The following is a 25,103-nucleotide window of genomic DNA, read 5'->3' on the forward strand; positions in this document are numbered from 1 at the left end:
AATAGAGAAGCGCGCTCGTCTCGCCCGCCGGACGCCCGGGTTTGATTCGCACCCAGACCAAAGTGTAACATATTTTCTTTTCAATGCCACTAATTCATTTTGTTTACAGGAACCTCCCTAAGAAATGTGACGTCAATCTGAGCCTCTTTTACGTGTTATACAGCGAAGCTGTATATGGCTCAGATCCGCGGTTTCGTGGTGTCTGTGTGCAGAAACTATCATCATCAGCAATGGCTGGAGCGTCGTCGTCTTGTTCCACAGCTGGCTCGTTGGCGCCCCACGGCGCAACCGCGCGAACGCGCTCGTGCCACTGCTCGCGCGTTCGTCTGCAGCTGGCTCCGTTGCCGCTCATCATTCCAGCGTAGAATTTAACTTCTCGTCGGTCGTCGTAAATGGGAGGGGCCTCGTTTACGGGGTCATGGGCCATTGCTTAAGGGCGCATGAGCCATTCATTGTCTTACGTGACATTTAATAAAAGAGGTGATACGGGAATGTGTGTGCATGCCTATCGTTACGGTGACCACCGATATGGACAATAAATATGTTCGTGCCTTTGTTCAAAATTTTGTGTCACCTCTGTGTCGTGCGCTAAACAGCTTCGCGGGTCATCCACCTTCAAATAGTGGAATGGATGGATGGATGGAAAAATTTTTCGAGGTCCATTGGGTCGCGCTAGTTTCCTAGCCCGAATCGGGCCGCACCCACGTTCGGACCGAAAGGTCTAGCCTTTCGGCCGCCTCGCGGGCCCGTTGGGCTGCCCATAGCTGTTCATCTAATTTAAGACTGCGTAGAGCTGCATCCCACCATATGTAGACAATTTGTGAAAGAACCAAGCAGCATTGCAGACTTGCCGTTAAGAACCAAGCAGACTTGCCGTTAAGGCATAATATACACATCAAGAATTATGCCTTAACGGCAAGTCTTTATCGCAATAAAAAAAAAGCAGCATTGCATTACGAATGTATAAATTTTATCTTAAAGCACTGCTTTTTTAGTATGCTTATATTTTAGGCTAATCAACTTTCTTCTTGGATATATTAGATTACTCGTTCAGATTCAGAACGTTTTTGCCAAACCATAAACCACTTATAACGGAAGCATTAGACCAGGTAAAAACAAATAATTTCTTAGAAGGAGGCGAGAAACACTGCAGACATGGCGATTCTTTTGTTAAAGAAGCGTATTGTTCTAAGGTATCTTGACTTGGTGTTGAGTACATAAATCTGAGTCGTACACCCAGTGCTTTTCAGTGCCGGCAAAAATTTCATACAAGAGGACGCACAAATAAGGAGTTTCGTTGTGTTGTTTCATATAATCCACTGCCGTCCAGACGTTGTATCCTGAAAAGAAACAAAATCAAATTTTACGACTATTTGATTTCTGAACCAACGTTGCTTACCGCAGAAACAACGGCCCCTGCAGCTGAGTGAAAACAGTGAAAGTAGTCACAAATAGTTTTGAAATTATATGGCATTCAAATGTGTATTAGCCATGGAAGAAGCATACATTTCGGTGCAATCGAAAAGAGACACGAGCGGATTTCGGCGCCCAACACGGCCTGGAACTGCGCAAGAAAAGCCGGCGGTGAAGCGAGACGCTGCTACCGACCGTAGAATCTAAACTTTAGACGTCATAATTGTCTCGCGTGACAACACATGCGTCTCAAACAGCTAGCTGACGTTCGGCGAAAAAGGCCAAAGTCCGAGTAAGAAAACTGGGGAAAGAGCCCTCGAAAGCTATAGTCCCTTTAAAACGGTAAAAAGAGTGGATGGATGGATGGATGTAAAACTATAATGAACGTCTTTAGGTACGCGACTCAGCGCGCAGCGGGCCGCTCCCACGTTGGGACAGTCAGGCCATGCCCGACCACCGCATCGTGGGCCCTCTGGACAGCCCATAGTTGCGCCCCGGCATCGGGGCTCTTGATAGCGGAGAGCCACTTGTCCTCATTTATTTGTTCCGTGCCTTGTAACGAGGGGCAACGCCAGAGCATATGGTCTAAGCTAGCGAAGTCATTGAAGTGCCTGCAAGAACTACTGGCATAAGTGTCGGGATAAAGCTTGTGTACTAAAGCCGGGCTGGGATACGAGCCTGTTTGCAATAATCTGAGGGTCAATGCCTGCGCTCTATTTAACTTCTTGTGAGGAAGGGGAAAGTCTCTCCTGCCGAGATAAAAGCGCTGCATAATTTCATTATATGTGGTCGGTTGATCTCTGTTCTCCACCACTCCTGGCCGGCCGGGTAGTTCTCCATGGTCGCGGAAAGCGAGACCTCGCGCCTTGGAGTGAGCCAGCTCGTTGAGGTTTGTGGGGCCTCCCATGATGGATCCCATGTTAGCGGGGAACCACGTGAGAGTGTGGGTGGCGATGCTTTTGCCGTCGAGGATGCGACAGCCTTCCTTACACACGGCACCAACGCTGAAGGCGCGGATGGCTGCCCTGGAGTCGCTGAAGATGTTGGCATGTTTCGCGTCCAGGAGAGCCAAGGCAATGGCCACTTGCTCGGCCGCACATGACGACGTGCTTCGATCGTACCGAAGCTGCGTTAACGGTCGAACCCTTGTGATTGATGGACACTACTGCGAAATTTTTGCTGTTGCCATATTGGGCCGCGTCAACGAAGCAGCTGCCGCCAGGGAGTTCTGTCGCCCGGCGTAGGAGCGCCACGGCCCTGGCCTTCCTTCTTTCCACGTTGCACTGGGGATGCATATTGCGTGGGGCGTGGGATATGATGATGTGGTCTTTCTGCTCTTTCGGAAGGCCCTGGTAGGAGTCTTCGACCTTAGCCAGGGGGACGCCCATCTCTGTTAGGAGTCGTCTGCCCACCGTGGTGCCAGAGAGTCTGAGAGTCTGTGCCCTTTCTGTGCTTCTGCAATTTCTTCCAGTGCATTATGAATGCCCAACTGCAGAAGTCGGTCGGTGCGTGTGTAGTTTGGTAGCCCGAGCGCGCTCTCGATCCCCCCCTTATCATGGCATTTAGCTTGTCTCGCTCGGCCCTCTTCCAGACGTGCATGGCCGCTACGTACGTGAAATGGCTTAACAAGAAAGCGTGAAGTAGCCTTATCAGATTCTTTCCACTCAGGCCTCTCCTTCTGTTAGCTACCCGCTTGATTAGACCGATGACGCTATCCGTCTTCTTTGCTAGTTTGTGAATGGTGATGCTATTTGTGCCCGCCCCTTCGAGTGCCATTCCCAAGATTCTAATGGACGCGACTTTGGGAATCGGATCTCCGCACTTGATGTAGAGATTAATGTCGATTTCGGTGGGGGGTTTCTAGTTCTGTGGCTTAAGACCCTTTCTAGTGGGGCTGTAGAGAAGGTGTTCCGATTTCTTTGGGTCCCGTGTCCGCTAGAAAGCGCTCTGTAGTGTCGACAGCTTCCTGGAGAGCGGCTTCGACTTCTCCGTCACTGCCTCCCGCGCACCAGACAGTGATGTCGTCCGCGAGGATCGTGTGACCGATGCCCTGGATCTTGCCTAGGTATCTCGAGAGGTCGACCATTGCGATGTCGAAGAGGAGCGGTGAGATGACTGACCCCTGGGGGGTGCCTCTTTCGCTCAGCTCCATTTTCTCTGATTACAAATCTCCAGCCTTGAGGATTCGCATCGTTTGCTCAAGAAAGACTTGACGAAGGCATAGAAGGACGAACCCAGGTCGAGTTTGGAGATGGCGTCGAGAACGAACTCGTGACGGATGTTATCAAAGGCCTTCTCCAGGTCCAAACCATGGATGGCTCTCGTGTCCCGAGTGCAGCGTTCCAGGATTTGGATCTTGATAAGCTTCATGGCGTCCTGGGTGGAGAGGCCTGGCCTGAAACCTATCATGTTGTGAGGGAAAAGGTCGTTGGTCTCGATATACTCGGCAATTCTGTTATGAATGGCGTGTTCAGCCACCTTCCCTACACATGAGGTCAGAGACATGGGGCAGAAGTTGTCCAAGCTCGGCGGTTTACCGGGCTTTGGGATGAGTATGACCTTCGCCACTTTCCATTGTTCCGGTACAATTCCCTCCTCCCAAATGCCACTGCGATTTATCTAATTTGTGAGAAACTCGACTGATTCGTCCTCTAGGTTTGTGAGAGCCTTGTTGTTAATGTGTTCCGGGCCGGGTGCCGACCTACCATTGAGGTCTTGTAGGGCGCGGCGGATTTCACTGACTTGGAAAGGCTCGTCCAGCGTGGAGTTCAGCTTCCCTTTGTATACTGGGTATACCGCCTCATCGGCTACAGTTTTGAATGGCAGGTACTTCTTAGCTAGCGCCTCCAGCACTTCTGCTTCCGAAGACGACTTCTTGGCTTCGGGTAGCGCTTTAGCGAGGACACTTCTCTGGTTTGATTTGGTGCCGGAGTCGTCGAGCAAGTGTTTCAGAAGATTCCACTTTCCTCCCGTGCACATCTGCCCGTCGATTGAATTGCAAATTTTGTCCCATTGCTGCCTAGAAAGGGCTTGGCAGTGCTCGTCTATCTGTTTGTTGATCTCGGCTATCTTTTTCCTGAGCTTGCGATTCAAGCGTAGAAAGAGTAAAATAAATCAATTCGGTTTAATAAAGGAATCATGCGCTTGAAAGCATTTACTTGTTGCGGTGAGGATATTCAGGTAGCGCTTGTTGTTTCGCTGCGTAATTCTGTAGAGAACACAGCCGGTGACCGGCACTTATGTAGCGGTAATGAAGATTGTTATACGTGTACGCTGACTCATGTACTTGTACGCTTATCCTGTGTTGAGCCATGTCGGGTGATGATGTAGTTACCGTGAAACGGAAGTCTGCGGGAGATCTCGAGTAGAACTGCTTATGCGGTAAAACCAATTTGATAAGTCCGCGAGCATTGATACACGAGCGAGGGGAGGATATATTCTGCCGTGCGCTGCCTGAAACAACGACAATCCATGATGACAAGTGCGTGTCGTCTGCGGCATATATATATATATATATATATATATATATATATATATATATATATATATATATATAGAGAGAGAGAGAGAGAGAGAGAGAGAGAGGGTGTTTCAGCGAACACTTTCAAAAATTATTAAAGGTTTCCTGTGACAGATAGCACAATTCTAGTTCACAAGCTGGTCTTCTCGAAGAGGCGGATATTAGTTGCACAAGGAAATTGAAATGCATAATCGAATAATTAACAAAAACTCGCTAATTAAGTTTTTAACTAATTACCGGACGGCCCATATTGCAATTTACAAATTGTAGCCTTGGAGTTCGCAAGGCGGTTCCACTTGGAAAGAATTCTTGGGATGACACCAGTTTCGAGATATTAATTCCCGAACTTTGCGGAGAAATGCATTGGCGTTCCAGTTAGTTTCTTAAGAAAACGTCGCTTTATGCATTGACGCACAAAATTAACTGGAACGCCAAAGCATTTCTCCGCAAAGTTCACGAATTAATATCTCTAAACTGGTGTCATCCTGAGAATTAATTCCGAGTGGATCCGTCTTGCGAACTCCGCGGCTGCAATTTGTAAATTGCAATATGGGCCTTTAGGTAATTAGTTAAAAGCTTAATTGGAAACTTTTGTTGATTAATAGATTATGCATTTCAATTTTTTGTTCAACAAATGTCCGCCTCTTCGAGTAGACCAGCTCATTAGCTAGAATTAGGCTATCTGCCACGGGCAACCTTAAATAAATTTTGAAAGTGTTAGCTGAAACACCCTGTATATTGCCACGAGCATAACAGTTAGCTGTGTCGTGGTTTTGTCGCTTCTGCGGAAGCTGAGGTCGACGATGACGTGGACGCATTCCCAGTAAAGGTGTCAGGCGGTAACTGCGTGCTTCCATTAGATGAAAATTAATAGTTTTTGCCATATATTTAGTTACGTGAGTGGTGGAGGTGCTGTGTAAACTGTTCCATGCACTGCGGCCAACACACCAGCTACCAACTTCGATCGCAACACCTTCGACACTGACCTTGGCGCAGCCGTCGACAACTAGGACTACCACCAGAACTGTACCCTCTCTCAGTAAAGTGTAGAAACATGACAAGGTGTTTAACGACGAGCCAGACCGGAGAGACCAGCACTCCGCCTGCTCCGTGGATTTTCAACGCGTCGCGAACCCCACGGTCGTTTCACGGGACGCTTTCGAGGATGTTGAGGAGTGGCTGGACCACTACAATCGAGTTGCCAGCGTCAATGAATGGAACGACCACAGGAAGCTGCGGATGGAGGAAGCGCATGGATGGAGTAAATGGAGAAAGAAATCTTCTCGTTCCTCCACGGTACAGTGTAATGAGCTGCTGCTAGGCGGCTGGTTGAGAACATGCGTGCAATCATGGATGGACGCAGTGCCATATTTAAGCCACGTGACGAATTATCTTACCAGTCATCGTTTTACCAATTCGTCTTTGAAGAATCAGCAAGTCGCGAACGCGCCTACACCACGCTGAAATCATTAATTACATTGATTTAGGTACGAAATATAATGGCATCCTTTGGCTTGAGGCGACTTCAGTCTTTCTGGACTTTTACATTCTGTTGAAACAGCGCAAAATATGATGGAAGAAGAAAAGGGAAGTACGCAGGGAGTAGCACTGCTAGCTTCCAGCTGCGCCGGGGCAACATGTTTTTCAGAGCCGAGACGCGTGAGGATAACTCGCTGCACGTTACATGCACCACCAGAAAGTTCGAGCCCGGCCCGGGCCCGTGTCGAAATACCCGAGCCCGGCCCGGGCCCGGGTCAAAAAGCCCATGCTGTGCCCGAGCCCGGCCCGAGCCCGTGAAAAAACTGCCCTACCCGGCCCGACCCGGCCCACGGGCCGGGCCGGGGCCGGGCTTTCGGGTAAGCCCGAGCCCGTGCAGTGCTCTAGCGTTTGCTACGGCAGCGGTATTCGCAGTACGAGCGCCCAAGCAACTTTACATCTCTCTCGTATGCCATGGCACAACCCCCGATTTAACGACCCTCAGGGAACTCGTGCGCAGTATTGTGCGCGAGGAGCTGCAACAACTTAATGCTGTGTCTCCTCAACCGTACGTGACTGCTCTACGTGATGTGGTTCGCGAAGACGTCAGGCAGCTGGTACAGCTGCTGGGTCAGCCGCTGGTCGCGCCAGCAGCCGCAGCCCCTCTCCTGTCGTACGCCGAAGCCTTAAGAGCTCCTTTGTCGGCAGTGGGCTATCCGTCCCGTTCATCCACGCAACAGACGGCACAGTACTTCTCGAGCCCTCTGCCTTCCGCAAGCCCAAGTCTAAACGTGCGGAAAACTAGTGTGTGGCGCGCTCCCGACAATCGGCCACTCTGCTACCATTGTGGTGAAGCAGGTAACCTATACCGAGAGTGTCCATACCGCCAGGTGGGCCTTCCTGTGTTTCACCCAGAGGCACGTCGACCCCCTGATGGTGAGCGTCCTCGAGCTATTGCCGAGTACTCGGCGAGCCACCACTCCCCAACTTTTCCGCGGCGCCAGTCCCGGTTTCCATCTCCTCGATGTTCTACGTCACCTAGCCAACACTAAGTATTCCGGGCGTAAAGAAGGCCAATCACCCAAGAATAGCTCTGCAACAGATGACGCTGCTATTAATGAATGAGACCTACTGGGACCGAATACACATCTATACCCATGGTTCCGTCTCATCTACCAGTTCTTCAGGTGCCGTTGTCATTCCGGCCACGAAAACCACGCTCAAGTTCAAACTGTCACACGTCACAACATCAACGGCGGCAGAGTTTGCTGCCCTGCGTGCTGCTGTAGAATACCTGCTGCAAGAGACACCTCAGAAATGGGTCATATTTTGTGATTCTAAGGCAGAACTTCAGAGTCTGCATTTTGGCATTTATCACAGGACTCATGAGAAGCTGGTATATGAGACCACGATCAAGCTATCGCTAAAGGGCATGAAATTATATTTCAGTGGCTACCGGGACATACCAGCATTGCTGGTAATGACCTCGCCGACGAAGCCGCCCGGTCGGCTCATCTGGATGGCCGACCAGTCCCAATCCCCTTATCCAGGACTGACACTTCAGGAAAACTTCATATCGTGACTAAAGCTATGACACACAAATATTGGTCTTCTCTTAACCCAAAGGGCCGTCTCCACAAAATTGACCCATCCTTGAAGCTTCAAGTGCCATCAAACATTTCCCGCTCCGAGGCGACAGTATTGTGCCGCCTATTGCTCGGGGTGGCATTTACAAAGGCCTACTCGTTCCGCATTGGAATGGGGAATACACCCATGTGTGACTCTTGTGGAACCAGAGAAACAATTGAACATGTCTTGTCTCAGTCCCCAGTTCGACGTCGAGCATGCAGCTCTCCGGACAGCATTGAACCGGCTGGACTCTCGACCATTTTCGGAAATGAAGATCCTTGGACCATGGCCGTATGCGTCGATGGCACAGAAAGCCACGAAAGCCTTGTTGCACTACCTCAAGTCAACAGGTCTTGGCGACCTTCTGTAGACGTCGTGAGAAGCTTCAAATGTGCGCGAAACTGTGCTCTCTCTATTTCCTTTCTCTCTCTTTTTATTCATATACCCCCTTTCCCCAGTGCAGGGTAGAAAACCGGACTTTCGTCTTGTTAACCTCCCTGCCTTTCCTCTCTTCTATTTCTCTCCCTCTCTCTCTCTAGCCAACACTTGCCGTTCGCTCATGGCATTGTGGGCAGATCTCCGAGCCCACGCCGGGGCAACTAGGAGCAGCGACCTCCGGGGGTAGGGACGCTGTTGAAGGATCTACAAAACTTCCTCCTCTCCCGATACCCCAGCCGACTGCCACCGATTCCCTTTCACCGCTGCATGCCGTCAATTACCAAAGTGTTTCCGCAGACATCCCCATTCAGGTCAACAACTACCCGGTCACTGCCCTTGTTCACACTGGCACCGATTATTCTGTTATGAGTGCCGAACTAACTGCTCAACTGAGAAAATTCGTGACGCCATGGGACTGACCAAGCCTCTGGACAGCAGGTGGCCTTCACTAGTTACGTGACTATATATATATATATATATATATATATATATATATATATATAATGTCACGGGATGTTCTTGCAAGTCCACAACAGGGCGTCTGACTGATGTACAAGAAGACGGAGCAGTCTCAGCTGGACACCGATCGAGCGCGCACTCCTAGTTCGTCGACTTTCTCTTTCACACTTTACCGTGCCAGTACCGATAATCTCCAGTACAATATGTATATATATATATATATATATATAGAGAGAGAGAGAGAAAGTTTACCAGACAGGAAAAGATTTTAGGGAAGGGTCGTTGGAGCCCCTGAGTTCAGGGCCCCACTGGTCTCTGCCGCCTGCCTGATGTGGCTAATTACGGTGTTTTGCCCTGCCAGGTAGGAGCAGGCGAGCTGTGCCTCCCAATACTCCATTATATATTACTGTTATTTGCCCTATGAGAGTGCTTAGTGCACTGCCAGGTTAGATGTATTAGGGTGGGTATGGCACCGCACCAAGGGCAGTTGGGATTTTTGCGAGTGGTATATACGGCGTTTAGCATGTTTAGATGGGGGAGTACCCTGGTCTGTATTTTGCGCCAATCGGCGGCCTATTCCCCGCTCAGTTTGGTTGAGGCGGCGGGTATTTTTTGCAGACTCCGCGCTCATGAGCAAGGATATCTTCAGCATTTGAATTGATGGGATATTGTGAGGGTTAGGGCGAGGGGTTGGGGTAAGAAGAGGACGCCGTCCCTCAGTTTCTAGACCGTCAAGTTAATGCGTTAGCCTGTTCGTTCCCCTGTAACCCCGCGTGTCCCGGGTTCCAGAGTAGGCGGTGAAAGTGGTTGACGGATTTCAGGATTATCGCGAGGCTACCCGCAGTCACGTGACCCTTGAGAAACATGCGACATGTTACCGGGGAGGGCACGACCACCGCCGAGGTACTGCGAATGTTGCGTCCGAACGAGGTAAAACTTTTTCTGTCTTGAAGCTGCGTCGCCACCCGGATGGATAGTCGCTGTCGTCAGAGGACCAATGGGCGTTCTCCGATGGCAAGTTATGTGGTCAATCGTGCCTTGCGAATGTCCTCATATAAAGACTATATATCTTTCACCGTAATATGACCATAGGCTAGGCCTCTATCTCTCAATATTGAGAACTAGTATCAAGAATAGAGCCGAGAAAACACTAGAACTTTGCTGCAGAGGTGAGATAAAGCGTAGCGAAAGTCTACAACATCATTCTTTACCCATAAAGGGGACAAACGGGTTAGAAACTAGTACTCGTTCGGCTTGAAGCGGGCCGGTCGAATGTCCGCCATGTCAAGCGATGACGTAATTTCTTTTGTATCCATACAACTGAGGTCAGTGGAGACCTCGAGAAAAACAGCATTGGCGTTAAAAAACTCAGTAAATTATTTACATATTTCTTTTTGTTGTGATTGTAGGAGAACGTTCGCACATGCAAGCGCCAGCCGCTACTTTTGCCACCTAGAACTAGTACATCGGAAAAATGAACACACAAGATTCTTCTTTGAAAACTGCAGCATTCGCCGGATCTTATTACTAATATGACCAAGGGCTCATGTGAGCCAATTTATGTTGCGGTTCCGGGACAAAATTATTGTGAAAAAAATTGGTGAAATAGGTTAAAAAAAATGTCACAGTTTCGCCCTAAGGGCGAAGCAATGAATGCGATAGCAACACAGCAATGTCATACGAAGTAAGGTGAGCGGCTTTGGTAGCAATATGAATTGTAGTAAACATGAGCTGATTAAGTAAGCAGGTGTGCTGCGGCGTAAGTAGACCGACATGAAGAGAGACTCGATGACCACGAGAAGGCGCGTGTGAAACGGTGGTGTTAATGAGAAGCGCTTCCCGTGGGCAGCGCGTGCGAAGGGACACACCTGTAGCGCTGCCCTGCCGACCCGGGCAGCATTGCATGTGTAGCGTGCGTTGGAAAATGTGGCCCGACTATTACTAACTGTGGCGTGAGCGCGCACAAACAAACATGAATAGATCACACTGAATGACTGCAGACAACGACTGTCAAAACGCTGGCAGTAAGCGCATATACGTCGCAGCGGGCGAAGGTACGTGCGGTCTATCGCTTCAACGGAAACTGAGCGGCGAATGCACGGCGCATAAAGGTCAGAGCCGTGTGGAGATAAGAGACGGTGCGAGCGAGCGACGAGCGCGGTTGTTGGCAGAGTAGAAATGCGCCCCCCCCCCCCCCCCGCGCTCCCTCCGGCGCTCGCTTCCCGCTTCCTTGCTTGCGCGTGGAAGATTGAGTGCGTTCGCTCTCCGTGACAGCGTGCGTCCCCGCACGCTTCCGCTCGGGCATACGGCGCGCGGCGAAGATTTTATCTATACGGAACCTCACGGCGACGGCGACGGCGACGGCAGAAATCCGGTGGAAGTGTCCATATAATTGCTATCGCAATAAAAACAGATAAACAGTAGTTCCTAGGTCAAGTTAAACACGCACGCACGCACGCACACACACACACACGCGCGCGCACAGATCTTGGCAAAATGCACCTTTGTAGTGAAGAATCTGAGGGAGAACTTTTGTGCACTTGAACAGAGACATAATGGTTCAAAGGACGTGAACATAATTTCTTGTTATTGATGCAAATGAAGAATACATATCTGTAAATAAAAATACTTGTAAAAGAGTTTGCAAGTGGTTATTCAATATATATAGCCGTAAAGCCGTGGATCAAACATCACTACGTAGCTTAGCATCACTACGTACCTGTTGATAAAGCGCGTAAAAAAGTTTTCTCAAGCATTTGTGATAATCTTAGGAGGCGTAGTGCCTATATAGAGTTGCGCTACGTGGAGTCAGTTAAGAGGAATTGAAGTCGTTCGCAGCTTCAGTTCAACTGGACGATGCAAACTATATTTGACAGTCAAAAAGGCGGTTGCGAGTAATGTTTTAGCGGCGGCTCAGTTTCATTTTACCACCTTTTTCGCACTGATACTGTTTATGGCGAGGTGTCCCGCAGACTTCCGGTGTAAGAATTAAACGGAATATACCGTATTATATTCATCATAGCCCAACATGGCAAGCATCCAGCCTGGCCTCTTCAGGCCAAACAGGTAGCCATTTCCGACACGTTTGACCCTTTCATGTGAAGTTAATTGTGTTATAGAGATTCGCTAACCTCTGTCTCACTTACTTAGAAAAGTTCGCGCGTTATCTCGGCTGTGTTCTTGATATATGTTCTTTATATCGAGGGATGAAGGCCTATACCTTATCTAGTACACAGGCAGCTCGCCATTGTCACTGTCTTGGGTTAGTGTGTATTCAGGCAGCATATGCCAGCGTGTACGCTCTCCTATGTTGGTTAGCTAATTGGCACCTTCAAGTGATCGATACACTAGTTGACATACCCAACCACATGAACCCTTCAAAAACTTGGAGGAAGCTTAAGCTTCGCCTTAAAGAGCATAACGCGATAGCCTTGCGCTAGTCGATTCCAACTTGAGCTTGCAAATTACCTCATGTCATCCCCCCGCCTAACTTTCTGCCATCCTCGAATGTGCTTGCCTTCCCTTGGCATCCAATGTGCAAGTCTTATGGTCCACCGGTTATGTGCCCTACGCATTACATCGCCTGCCCACTTCCATTTCATTTTACAGTGCAGCTGTCTATGGCCAGGATCTCGGGATGTCTTCAGGGCGTAACGTCGACAGAAAGCAGTGGTTGGCCAATCCCGGCGGCAGTGCAGGGCAGATCTATGGTTCATATCTCCGTAAGGCAGAGGCTACAAATGGTGACTCATTGCGAGAAAAAGGCGGTTTGTGTGAGTTTCCGCGCAACAGAATTATATTTGCTCTTATACCAAAATTACAGTCCAAAACTATCATACCTGTAGGTTTTGGGTAAGTCGTACTTTACGAATTTTCTGGCGCATATTACTCTGAGGAATTCGGTTATTTCAGAAACGCCTATGCGCCACGCGGAGGCCGCCTGCGTGGCTGTAGTTCGGGATGATTTTTTCTCACGGGCAACACTGCCGACGCCTACACTGGATTTGCTGCGACACGGGGCCCTTAACGCTTACCTTTAATTTATTGAACATCGGGAAATAAGCGCAACCACAAAGACGCATCTCCCTCGTTTTGCACGCTTCCTTCAAAGTGGATAGAAAGTACACTGCAAGCACTACAACATCTTGCGTCGTACGTTTATTGCGTCATTATGTACTCGTTTATTTCGCGCAATCGTATATGTTATGCTTATGAACAACTAACTAAAGCAATGGCAAAAGGCTCAAACAAGCAGGAACGAAATGCATCAAAACTTCTGACTTTTTTTATTCATTTGATTTTATCTTCAGATTTTGCATCCAAGAATGGGGCTATAGCAGGTGGTGGACAACAGCAGCACTAACACCAAAACATACATATACAATGATGCAAGTAGTAAAACAGCACAAAACAATAAAATACAATGCATACACATAAAATAGTGCTTAGGGGGAGCACCAAATGGCATTTAGGAATTCCTTTAAGGGTAATTCTTCCGGCTCTGCTTGATCGCCGGACCTCACGTCTTAAGACAATTGAAATACTTATTGGCGTTAACAAAAGCTCGGACGCTTATGAAGGCTCCCAGGCGCATTTCCACTCCTAAATTCACTGTTGAGGATTGGTCCTGAGTATATGGTTTCTAGAGAAACCATAGCGATTTCTAAGCCGCTTGGAACCACGTGTATTAGCGATGTTTGCCTACAGTTTGCCATGGATCCATCGTGAGAAAGCACTGCATTAATGTCAACGAGTTCAACGAACCGATCTACATAGCAACCCGACTGCGTAACTTGCTGTGACAGTGCAAACGACCATATGAATGCATGATGAAAATTCCGCGAGTGCTTTTCTGTTTAGTCTTCGTGTGGCCGCCTCACGTTGGTGATCTTGTTCTTAGTCTGTGTATAAAACGCGAGGCGTGTCATTAAATGCATACAGTCACGTGACTGGTACTCTTGTATCGTCTAAGCATGGTAAAGCTGTTTTCATCTAATTATATAGCATTGTCACAGGAAGCATCAGGCGGAGGGCCTTCAAAACTAGCAAGAAACGGTGTGACTGCGCTGGTCCCGTAGACTGGGGCTATCTGTCAACCAAGCGCTATATACTTCACTGAAAACTTCTTTCGAATTGCTTTCGTCGTTCCTTCAGCGCTATCCAGCCTCAGCTTCGGCGGTCACCTAATTTGATCCAGAAATCAAATAACCCTTAATTTCTTGCACAGTGACTGCCACAATGTGTTGATTGAAATAGCAGAAACAACGCGCGAAACTACCAATCACCAGTCGTACTTGAAGGCCATAAAACCTGCCAAGGTTTCGTTTGCGAACGAACAAGGGTGAATAGAAGGCCAGCGATTGTCGTGGAAACTGTTGAAAAATTGGGGAACTGGAGTATACATACCCAAGGTTCTTGATTGCATTAATAAGCACGTGCTGTAATCACTGTATATAACTTCGCTGTACCATTTTTCCCGTTTTCCACCTGTAATTTGGGAAAGATGATATCACATACATAGGCGCTTTCGTATTTTTTCTGAACAGTAACGGCAGAAACGCGAGAACCAAGAACTCAAGTGTATACAGTATGGAGTCGTGAAAAGACCGTGCATTCGCAAGCATTTTGGATACCGGCATGCAGCAGGTAATTCGCGAGTAATGACTTGATCGATAAGAAACTGAGCCCTTTGGCTACAAAGGCCCTTCTCGCTATATATATGCGATCATTTCCTCCGAAGCCCACTTAACTACACAAGAAACAGAACAAGGTCATTTCAGACCACGTTACGAGGCATATAAAACTCGCAAATATGTCGTGAGTGGAAGTTGACTAGCCTGTTTTGTGGCGTAAATTAGTGATATTATCCTTTCAAGCATGACGCTTCCCGATTGTTTCACAAATAACGCTGGCATGATACCGTGCTTATTAATTTCTTGTTCTTTTGCCAAAGTGTACTCGCCTATTTTCTTGAAGGATGGCTACTGTTATTGCCTCGACCCACGGTTGAAAACTTGTAAGAATAACTTTGCTAAGAAATGTTTACAGATAAAGCTTCGTATAATTACCTTTGCCCTTGGTTGCCGTCACCTCATTTTCATATACGTAACATTGGCTTGTCTTTTTAATTCCAAGAGTTATATTTTCAGTGTGTCTGCAAAGGATGCAAATTAAAAGCACTCAAGAAACTCGCATCACTTTGTTGACACTGATGTTGTGATTGAAAACCACTTTACGTGGCTAACGCAGCTGGAACGCAACACTGTTTCCTATCTTGTGCCACCTATTTCGGTGATGACCTTTAAATAAATTGCTATACCAGGATTGAGTAAATAAATAACGTGAGAAAAAAAAACACGACCCTCAGCACGCGGTTTTTATTAACCTTAGCGTATTAGCCTGTTATTAATAAATAATGTATATTAAGAAAGAGGCAATAATAAAAGGCGCACTCACTGTAGCTGCCATATCAGTATCCATCTACAATCGAGGAAACGGCACAAATTACGTAACATCCGCATGTGCTTACGCGCGTGCGTGCGTGTGCGTGCGTGTGCGTGCGTGTGCGTGCGTGTGCGTGCGTGCGTGCGTGTGCGTGCGTGCGTGTGCGTGCGTGTGCGTGCCAGTGCGTGCGTGTGCGTGCGTGTGCGTGCGTGTGCGTGCGTGTGCGTGCGTGTGCGTGCGTGTGCGTGCGTGTGCGTGCGTGTGCGTGCGTGTACGTGCGTGTGCGTGCGTGTGCGTGCGTGTGCGTGCGTGTGCGTGCGTGTGCGTGCGCGCTTGCTCTGCCAGCTGTTTACAGCGACGCAGAGGCAGGGCACTACCGCAAACCGTTTTCATTCGGTGGTTTGCTCGGCAGCAAAAGTCAATCAAAGAGCAGCCAATAACATCACCTGTCTTGGCAGGCAGGCAGGCAGGTAGGCAGTGAACGTTATTTTAGGTGACGAGGAGCGACTCCGAGAACCCCTTACGGCGGAGGAGCCACCGCGGGCACCTGTCTTGGAGCCCAGAATATTTACTTTGAATTGTAATTACCACGACTATAAAATAAAAGTTACCTTGTGCTCACCTTGTTTGGATAACTCTTCTTTGCACCTATCGATAAATTTTTTCAGCCACCCAGCAAACCACATGCTTTGGATTAACATCTATGAGACGTTCGTTTTTATCCATTTTTACTACAAATCAACATTCCCACAGCCGACAAATGGCCGTCCAAATCATGTTGGGGAAATGTTGCCCATGTGTAACAATTAGAGATTTAAGCGTACTGTACGTTTCCTAAGGATGAATTGGCGGGCTAGTTGGTTGGTCAGCGCTGTTGTGTGTCTATCCATCTTATTGTTCGGCTACGTCTCAGTTAAGTGCGTTGCCGTTCAATAAAGTACTACAGATATTCCGTATAGCGCAGACATTTCAAATTTACATTGCACAGATGGTGTGCTACGACTGTCACGGGCATCCGCGACAGCCTGGCGTATCAAGGGCTTCTGTCAGTATCTTCCATAATAAATATTACGTTTGCAGCCGGCGCCGTTTCCAATTTGTTCAGTGATATAAGTGTGCCTTTCAGATTGAGGAAACACGCGCTATTTTCATTCCCGCGCACCTCTTACAAGCACCCACTGGGTGTGCCGATGTGCGGTTGGGTAACGACGGGAAACAGGGACATCAGACGTTCTCCACGACCCGGAAGGGACCCGCCGTTGTGTTAGCTAGGTACATGCTTCAATGACGCACTGGCGTGTCCTTTCAGAGGAGTGTGCAACGCCTGTAATCCACTACGACATACAGGTTTCAAAACTTATACTCACAGCTCAGTGCCATCCCAGTAACTGTACGTTAGCTGTCGATTAAACTTTTTCGTGGGAACATTTATGCTTCTGACCGTGCGAACGCACTTTTTCAGGTCGACTGTCTTTTTGGACACAAACATCAGGTAATAGTCTTTATGCGTCTTGCCAATAAGCTGAAAATTAAATGTGGTCAGCCTGTTAAGTTTTTCTCGTGAAATTTAATCATGTCTTTTTTTTTAGCAGTACATCACATTGCCTACGAACCAGAACTAAAGGAGAGGGTATCTCCGCACTACTTGGTCTCGCAGAGCGAAGCAGCAACAGTTACTCTCGGGGTACGCAAAAATAACCACAATACGGAATACGTATCAGTCATATGTATCAGTCGCACGAACACATGACGCTAAGTGTACATATATATGCAGGAAAGAGACGACGAACCTTCTGGAAATAAGACATATTGTCACCCAGCTAGTACAGCTAGAATAGTTGGCCAGCAACAGGTAGGTAAAAAACACGTCAGCCTTTAATAATCGCTGGACCTCGGAGAGCGCGCGCGCCACCACCAACTTCGTCGTTGTCGCCTCAAGGGGCCAGTGTCACCACGTGCCAACTTATTTCGCGTCATTGCTCCCCTCTCAAAGGCGACCGACCCGGTCGCTTCAAGGGCAGCGGGCGAGCAATATGTGCAAGAGTGCCAACATGAAAAGAAGAAAAAACATGCAGGAATGTACACAATGCTAAAGCGGTTTGTGAGTTATCCCTCGCGTGCGTATTGCGGCTTCATCCGTACTACGTGGACGACTTCAGCACGGGGACAGTTCGAACTAGGATCAGAGCTTTGAGGCACCACCTCATAGTTCACATCGCTGAGGGGGCGCACAACTTCGTAGGGGCCGAAATAGCGGCGCAACAATTTCTCCGAGAGCCCGGTGTCGGATAGGTGTCCACACCCACACGCGGTCGCCTGGTGAGTACTGGACGTTCCGTCGGGTCCGGTTATAACGGCAGGCGTCGGTATTCTGCTGGGTGCGGATGCGATTCCGAGCAAGCTGGCGAGCTTCCTCTGCTTTCTCGACGAACTCTTCAGTGGTGTCATTCCTTGTGGTCCCGTGGTGTACCGGGAGCATGGCGTCTAAGGGGGTTGTAACGCGACGTCCGTAAACGAGCTCGAATGGTGTAAATTCGGCGGTCTCCTGCACAGCGGTATTGTAAGCAAAGGTCACGTATGGCAAAATTTCATCCCATGTCTTGTGTTTCACATCAATTTACATGGATAGCATGTCGACCACTGTTCTGTTCAGGCGCTCTGTTAAGCCATTAGTCTGGGGATGATAGGCTCTGGTTCTTCGGTGGTTCGTATGCGTCAGCGTGACGACTTGTTGCAACAACTCCGCTGTAAACGCTGCACCGCGATCAGTAATGAGCACAGCGGGTGCACCGTGACAAAGCACGATGTTGTGCACGAACAAGCTGGCGACTTCAGCAGCAGTTCCCCGTGGTACAGCTTTTGTCTCCGCATAGCGAGTTAAATAATCGGTTGCCACGATTATCCACTTGTTCTGCAAAGAAGACGTGGGGAACGAACCCAGAAGGTCCATTCCCACTTGCTGGAACGGCGCCGGAGGCGGATCCAAAGGCTAAAGGAGGCCGGCCGGCTTGACGGGTGGGACTTTACGCCTCTGACAGTCACGGCATGTTCGCACATAGCGCTGAACCGACGAAAATAGGTGTGGCCAATAGTATTTCTGCCATATGCGCGCTAATGTCCTCGCGAAGCCTAAGTGGCCGGCACAGGGATCGTCGTGACACGCCTGTAAAACTTCCTCGCGCAGCGCCGTCGGAACGACGAGAAGGAACGTTTCTTGGCTGTTCTCGAAATTTTTTCTTGTACAGGACATCGTTCCGCAGGCAGTACGATGTCAATCCTCGTGAAAGTGGGCGTGGGACAACAACGTCAACTCCCTCGAGATATCGGATGACTGGAAGCAGTTGAGAGTCTGCAAGTTGGTAGTCAGCCATGCGCACCACGTTGACGACACCAAGAAACGGCAAATCTAGCTCCAAGTCGGAGGATGTCAAGGGAATAGGAGAACGTGACAAGCAGTCAGCGTCGCTATGCTTATGGCCCGATCTGTAGACAACAGTCATGTCGTATTCCTGATGGCAGAGGCTCCGACGAGTGAGGCGACCTGATGGATCTCGTAGATTGGCAAGCCAGCAGAGCGAATGGTGGTGACTGATCGCTCGAAATGGCCGGCCGTATAAGTAAGGTCGGAACTTGCTGATGGCCCACACGACTGCTAAACATTCTTTTTCGGTGGTTGAATAATTAGCTTCTGCTTTTGTAACACTACGGCTCGCGTACGCAATTACACGGTCTGCGCCGCCTTGCCATTGAACCAGAATAGCCCCAAGTCCTACGTTGCTTGCGGCTGTGTGAATTTCAGTTTCCGCGGTGTCATCAAAATGCGTCAGCACTGGAGCGGATTGAAGGCGTTTGCGCAATTCGGCGAAGGCCTGCTCTTGGTCTTCCGTCCACGCAAAGGGCAGATCTTGTCGCGTCAGTCTCGTGAGAGGTTCAGCAATCTTCGAGAAGCCTTCAACGAAACGACGGTAGTAAGCGCAGAGGCCCAGGAACCGCTAAACAGCCTTCTTGTATTTAGGGTGAGGAAACTCGGCAACGGCAGCGAACTTTTCTGGGTCTGGTCGTACTCATTGGTAGCTGACCACGTAGCCTAAAAACTTGAGTTCCTGGAACCCAAAGTAACATTTTTCAGGCTTGATGGTGAGGTTTGCCTTGCGTATTGCGGTAAGGACACTTCATAGCCGGGTGAGATGGTCATCGAACGTGCTGGAAAACACAACAACGTCGTCTAGGTACACTTGACACGTCTGCCACTTTAGTCCGACGAACACAGTGTCCATAATTCGTTGAAACGTAGCAGGAGCGGAACAGAGACCGAAAGGCAGGACTTTAAATTCGTATAGCCCGTCGGGAATCACGAAGGCGGTTTTTTCACGGTCACGCTCATCCACTTCGATTTGCCAGTACCCTGACTTTAGGTCTAACGAAGTAAAGAACTCAGCATGACGCAGACGGTCCAAAGCGTCATCGATCCGTGGCAAGGGGTAAACGTCGCGTTTGGTGACTCGGTTAAGCCGTCTGTAGTCAACGCAGAAGCGGAGCGTGTTGTTTTTCTTTTTTACTAGTACGACAGGCGACGCCCACGGACTTGTCGACGGCTGGATGACGTCATCATTGAGCATTTCTTCAACTTGACGCTTAATCGCCTCCCGCTCCATAGGTGACACGCGGTACGGGTGTTGACGAACAGGCCGCGCCGATTCCTCTGTAACTATCCGGTGTTGCGTAATGGAGGTGTGCTGAACTTTAGATTCTGTGGAAAAACAGCCAGAGAATTCTGTCACTAGGCCCAGTATCTGGTCCTTCTGTACATCTGCTAAGTCAGCATTAATGTGGACGCGGGTACTCAGGCTGGCGTGAGTTGTTGCATCCGGTGAAGTTACTTGTAACGTGCCGACGTCGAAGTCAGCAATGTCGTTCAGAAAGGCCACAGATGTACCTTGAGGGACGTGCTGATACTCATGGCTGAAGTTTGCCAACAAAACTTGCGAGCACTTATTCTGCATTCGAACAAGGCCCCGGACGATGCAGATGTGTCTTTCAAGCAACAGCGGGATATTTGCCTCGGCAATGTCGTCGAATGCGTCACAGGTTACGAGGGTCAATACGCTGCTCCTTGGCGGCACCGTGATGTTCTCGTCGACAATCCTCAAGGCGTTGACATACGTGTCGTCAGTGCTGCTCCCTGCTAAGGCCTGCGCCATTGAAAACGTTACCAGCCACTTTTGTAAGTTAATCACGGCTCCATTAGCCTGTAGAAAGTCCATTCCTAGAATTAGGTCCCTCGAACAGCTTGGGAGGATAACGAAATCTCCGAGGTACGTAAACCCACGAATGCTCACTCGCGCTGTGCATCTTCCTACCGGGGTTAGCAGATGACCTCCTGCAGTGCGAATCTGCGTCCCAGTCCACTCGGTAGAAACTTTCTTCAGCTTGCAGGCAAGGTCCATGCTCATAACTGAGGTGTCCGCTCCAGTGTCGATTAACGCTGTTATTTCTTCGTCGTCTACGGTGACGGGAATGTTCGACGTTATTACCTCTCGTACGGTGTTTGACTGCGTCTGTACGTCTGCGTCATTCTGTTTTCGTCGTTGTCGTCGTAGTGGAGGATCTTGCGCACAGTCGACGTCAGCGGCCTCACCTCCGGAGGTCGCTGAACTCAGTTTTCCCGAGCCGCCGGGCTAGGCGAGTGGCGTCTGAGAGCGCCGGGAGAGAAGGCTTGGCTTGGTGATGGTGACCTGTAACGAGCAGGAGACGACGAACGGGGCTCGTGCCATCGTTGATCACCATTGGCACGATTCGTGAGGAAACTCTCTATTTCCGGCGGCCGCTCACCAGGTCGTAGACGAGGTGCATTCGGCGAGAATCCTCGGAGCCCCACATGACGATAAGGACACATTCTGTAGATGTGCCCGGCTTCGCCACAATGATAACAAAGGGGCTTGTAGTCTGCGGTGCGCCAGACGTCGCTCTTCCTAGTTCTTGCTTCGGCGATGTGCGGTGGGCTGCGAGGCCTGAAGCTTACGTCCAATTGCTGAGCGGGGTGTACCATGCTATACGCACTTGAGGGTGGTGGACGGCGTACTGCGTCAGCGTAACTCATTTCAGGACGCGCTCCCTGCTGTGACGCCTCGTACTGTTCAGGACCATGGACGGCCTGTCGGACCTCGGCGCGCACCATTTCCGCAATGGAAAGTTGTCCCACAGAGGCAGCGGTCGTCTGCATCTTCTGCAGTTCCTCCTTGATGACAGCCCTGATGAGTTCTTGCAAAGCGCCGACATCGTTGCCGAGGGTAACGGCAGAGAGCTCCCTTGAAATCACGGCGTCGCGGTTGTATTGCCTGGCCCGCTGTTGAAGGGCCTTTTCGATGGCAGCGGCTTCGTCGTGGAACTCTGCAAGTGTCTTCGGCGGACTTCGAATGAGGCCAGCAAAGATTTCCTCTTTGGCGCCGCACATTAGGTGGCGCACCTTCTTTGCTAGAAGGGTCCGCACGTCTGAAGAGCCGATTCATGTCTTTTACGTACGCCGTCATTCGCTCATTCGGGCCTTGAATTCTCGACTTCAATGCTAACTCCGCCCTCTCCTTCCTGTCCGCCCTGGCGAAGGCATTAAGGAACTGCCGACAAAATTCTTCCCATGACGTCAGTGTCGCCTCGTGGTTCTCAAACCATATTTTAGCGGAATCTTTAAGAGCGAAGTACACGTAGCGAAGCTTACGCTCGTGGGTCCAGTCGTTGACGTTGCCGACCCGGTCAAAATGGTCAAGCCAGTCGTCGGCGTCCTCTGAAGCACTCCCGTGGAACGGTTTCGGCGTCCGGATCTGATTGACAACCCCGTGCGATGCTGCAGTAGCGGCAGGAGGTGGTTGATTCATCATTCTACTTCGTTCGGGTAGCAGACTGTGCTGTGGCTGGAGTCCCTGGAGACGTCGGCTGGTACGTACGTGCACAGGGGTAAGCTCGGCCGAACTACTCGCCTGGCTTAGGTCTGGGGTACGCTCCGGAGATCTTAACATCGACCGTACCCAGCACTTCCACCAGAAATGTCACCCAGCTAGTACAGCTAGAATAGTTGACCAGCAACAGATAGGTAAAAAACACGTCAGCCTTTAATAATGTTGTTGTTGTTGTTGTTGTTGCCTCAAATTTAATAATGGCTGGACCTCGGAGAGCGCGCGCGCAACCACGAACTCCGTTGTTCTCGCCTCAAGGGGCCAGTGTCACCACGTGCCAACTTATTTCGCGTCAATATTTACTTGACGTTTGCTGCTGGTGGACCAGCCTTCGTCAGAGTACAGTAACACATGCAGTAACACAGGCTCATGTGTTACTGTACTCTGACGAAGGCTGGTCCACCAGCCGATAACGTTACGTAGATTTGTCTTATTTCCAAAAGGTTCACCGTCTATATCCTGCATCTGTTACGTCGGGTCCAATGTGTTCAACATTCAAGAAACACACATATATATATATATATATATATATATATATATATATATATATATATATATATATAACCCCTTGCATGACATAAATGGATGCAAAAATAAATAATTGATGAATTATCAAAAAAGCAACAGCAGAACAGGTGAAACCGTTCACTAGCATAAAACTTGGGAGAGATTCTCCTACTTCACACGTAGCTGCTTCACATCTTGCTACTTCATACATAGCGGAGAAAGAACATGTCTCACATTGTTTAAATACATTTAAGTACTAACTAAGCACATAATTTCCTCACTAAAGAGCCGCGTGTTCAAATAAAGAACATAGAGCACGCTGGTTGGTTGGACTATAGCTTTAGAGTTTTTATCAGTGTTCATAATATTAGGCCAAATGCTGCAGAATGACATAATGTGGTGTTCTATTCGCTCATTACTATAAGTTGGCCACAACCTTTCCTCTACTACAGAGGTCTAACGTAAAGCATGTCAGGTACTTGTACTTAAACAACAATTACAAAATTAATCCTTGTTTTTTTATAAATCTTTAAATATACAAGTACCTAATTTAAATCTATGAGAATAGTCATAAAGCAGACAAAAAAACACGAGGACAACTTTCTCAATATTACTACATAGATATTTCATTAATCTTCAAGCAACTTGACTAATAATATTGGTGTACATGGTTGAAACGAGATAATTACGTACCTTCCAAGCATCCGGGTTATGATCAAATTCAGTTGTTATGAGGTCCACTTTACATTCTCCACGCATAGATGAGACTGCAGGAATTAACAAACACGCAACAAGGTATGTTAGCATTGGCGTTGTTTATTCCTGCAATCTTCGTAACGCGCACTCAAGTTCTGCTTCTGTGGGCTAGAGTTGGTATACCCTGCTGAGCGAAATCATTTCGGAGCCCTCTGAGCAGGTGGCCATGGCATAAACGTCAAAGATCGCGGTGTGAAAGAGTGCCCTTCTAGCATGCTACTTTTCTGCAGCATGTGCAGGGGCTGCGTTGAAATGCCACGAACTTAAGATAAACATGAGCATCGATATTGCCTGCCACCTCACCTCTACCACGGCCGCTGAATAAAAAAAAAAAAAGAAAAAAAAAAGAAAAAGAAAAGGTGACAGAGCGAGCAGAATTGTTCTATAAACAAGCCGCGTGAATAAGACTAGTTCCTTTTTGATGATTCTCAAAAATGCGAATGTTTACTGCTAAGTCTGTAACGACATTTTTTTGCAAAGGTCGGTTCCTCAGAGGTGCGGAGTTCATTCAAATGGAATAGTTTGAATACAACCATTTTCCGAGTTGTTCAAAGAAGCATGACGTTCACATGACGTAGAAGCACGATTAGGCTCGGTTGCAACGGCTTTCGGGCCTATAACGCCGACCAAACAGTCTGCTTATCCGTTGAAACCTTTCATGGAGGTCATCCGCCTAAGTGGAACGAACACACGTACGCACAAACAGCCCTGACCCGATATTCCCACCCGCATCTGTACTGCCATTATTTGTGCTCTATACGTGTAAAAACAAGTTTCGCATATTCGAAAGTAGCCACTGCTGTCCTGACCATATATATGTATATATATATATATATATATATATATATATATATATATATATATATATATATATATATATATATATATGTATATATGTATATATATATGTATATATATATATATATATATATATATATATGAGCGAGAAAGAAAGGAAACCGAGGGTCCCCGAATTTTATTAGTCATATCATAAGAAGCCGAACACGTGGGTTTGTATCCCACCTGCGGCCAGTTTGTTTATCTACTTTGATTTCCATTTATTTGTAATTTATTTATTTCAAATAAAACTGCAGATAATTTCCACTATGCTGTACTTTGTGTCCTTGTTTGTTGGCTCCTTATGATATAACTACATCTATATGTTGTGTTTATGTTACGCAGAAATTCGGATTACCGCACCAATAAGTTCAAACAGTAGCAGCTGGGTAGCAACTAATGAATTTACAAGTGCATCCTAGGTTTTGTTTTGGTTGTGAAAAAATATTAGCCAATTTTTACTTACCCCGTACAACATTCCGCATGCAGAAAGGGTGGAAACGCTGACCCCATACGCACTTCGAAATGCCGCTCCCTGGGTCAGCGTGGCATTGATCGACGCTTATTATTTATTTTATTTATTTATTTAGGAAATACGGCGGTCATTGAAGACTAGGCAGGTGGGGAGGGGAACAAATAATCAATTATGCACACATAAAAAGTAATAATTAATT

General features: G+C 48.3%; 1 protein-coding gene across 1 annotated transcript; it reads right to left on the reverse strand.

The window, feature by feature from the left end:
* Positions 1-1,173: 1,173 nt before the first annotated feature.
* Positions 1,174-23,694, reverse strand: LOC125943023 (uncharacterized). The gene is made up of 5 exons (XM_049661356.1): positions 23,530-23,694; positions 16,747-16,901; positions 15,004-15,089; positions 14,342-14,422; positions 1,174-1,340 (listed from the first exon to the last, which is right to left on the reverse strand). The coding sequence occupies exons 1-5, from the start codon at positions 23,641-23,643 to the stop codon at positions 1,189-1,191; spliced, it is 588 nt and encodes a 195-aa protein (XP_049517313.1). The 5' UTR covers positions 23,644-23,694; the 3' UTR covers positions 1,174-1,188.
* Positions 23,695-25,103: the final 1,409 nt, after the last annotated feature.

Source organism: Dermacentor silvarum, chromosome 2 (assembly GCF_013339745.2).
Source record: "Dermacentor silvarum isolate Dsil-2018 chromosome 2, BIME_Dsil_1.4, whole genome shotgun sequence".
In the NCBI taxonomy this organism is placed as follows: domain Eukaryota; kingdom Metazoa; phylum Arthropoda; class Arachnida; order Ixodida; family Ixodidae; genus Dermacentor; species Dermacentor silvarum.

Coding starts and splice junctions, on each gene's coding strand:
- LOC125943023 (XM_049661356.1), bottom strand. CDS start 23,643: ATGCTAACATACCTTGTTGCGTGTTTGTTAATTCCTGCAGTCTCATCT. Junction 14,423..15,003: donor GACGGCAACCAAGGGCAAAG/GTAATTATACGA, acceptor CCCAAATTACAG/GTGGAAAACGGGAAAAATGG. Junction 1,341..14,341: donor AATGCAATCAAGAACCTTGG/GTATGTATACTC, acceptor GTTTCTTTTCAG/GATACAACGTCTGGACGGCA.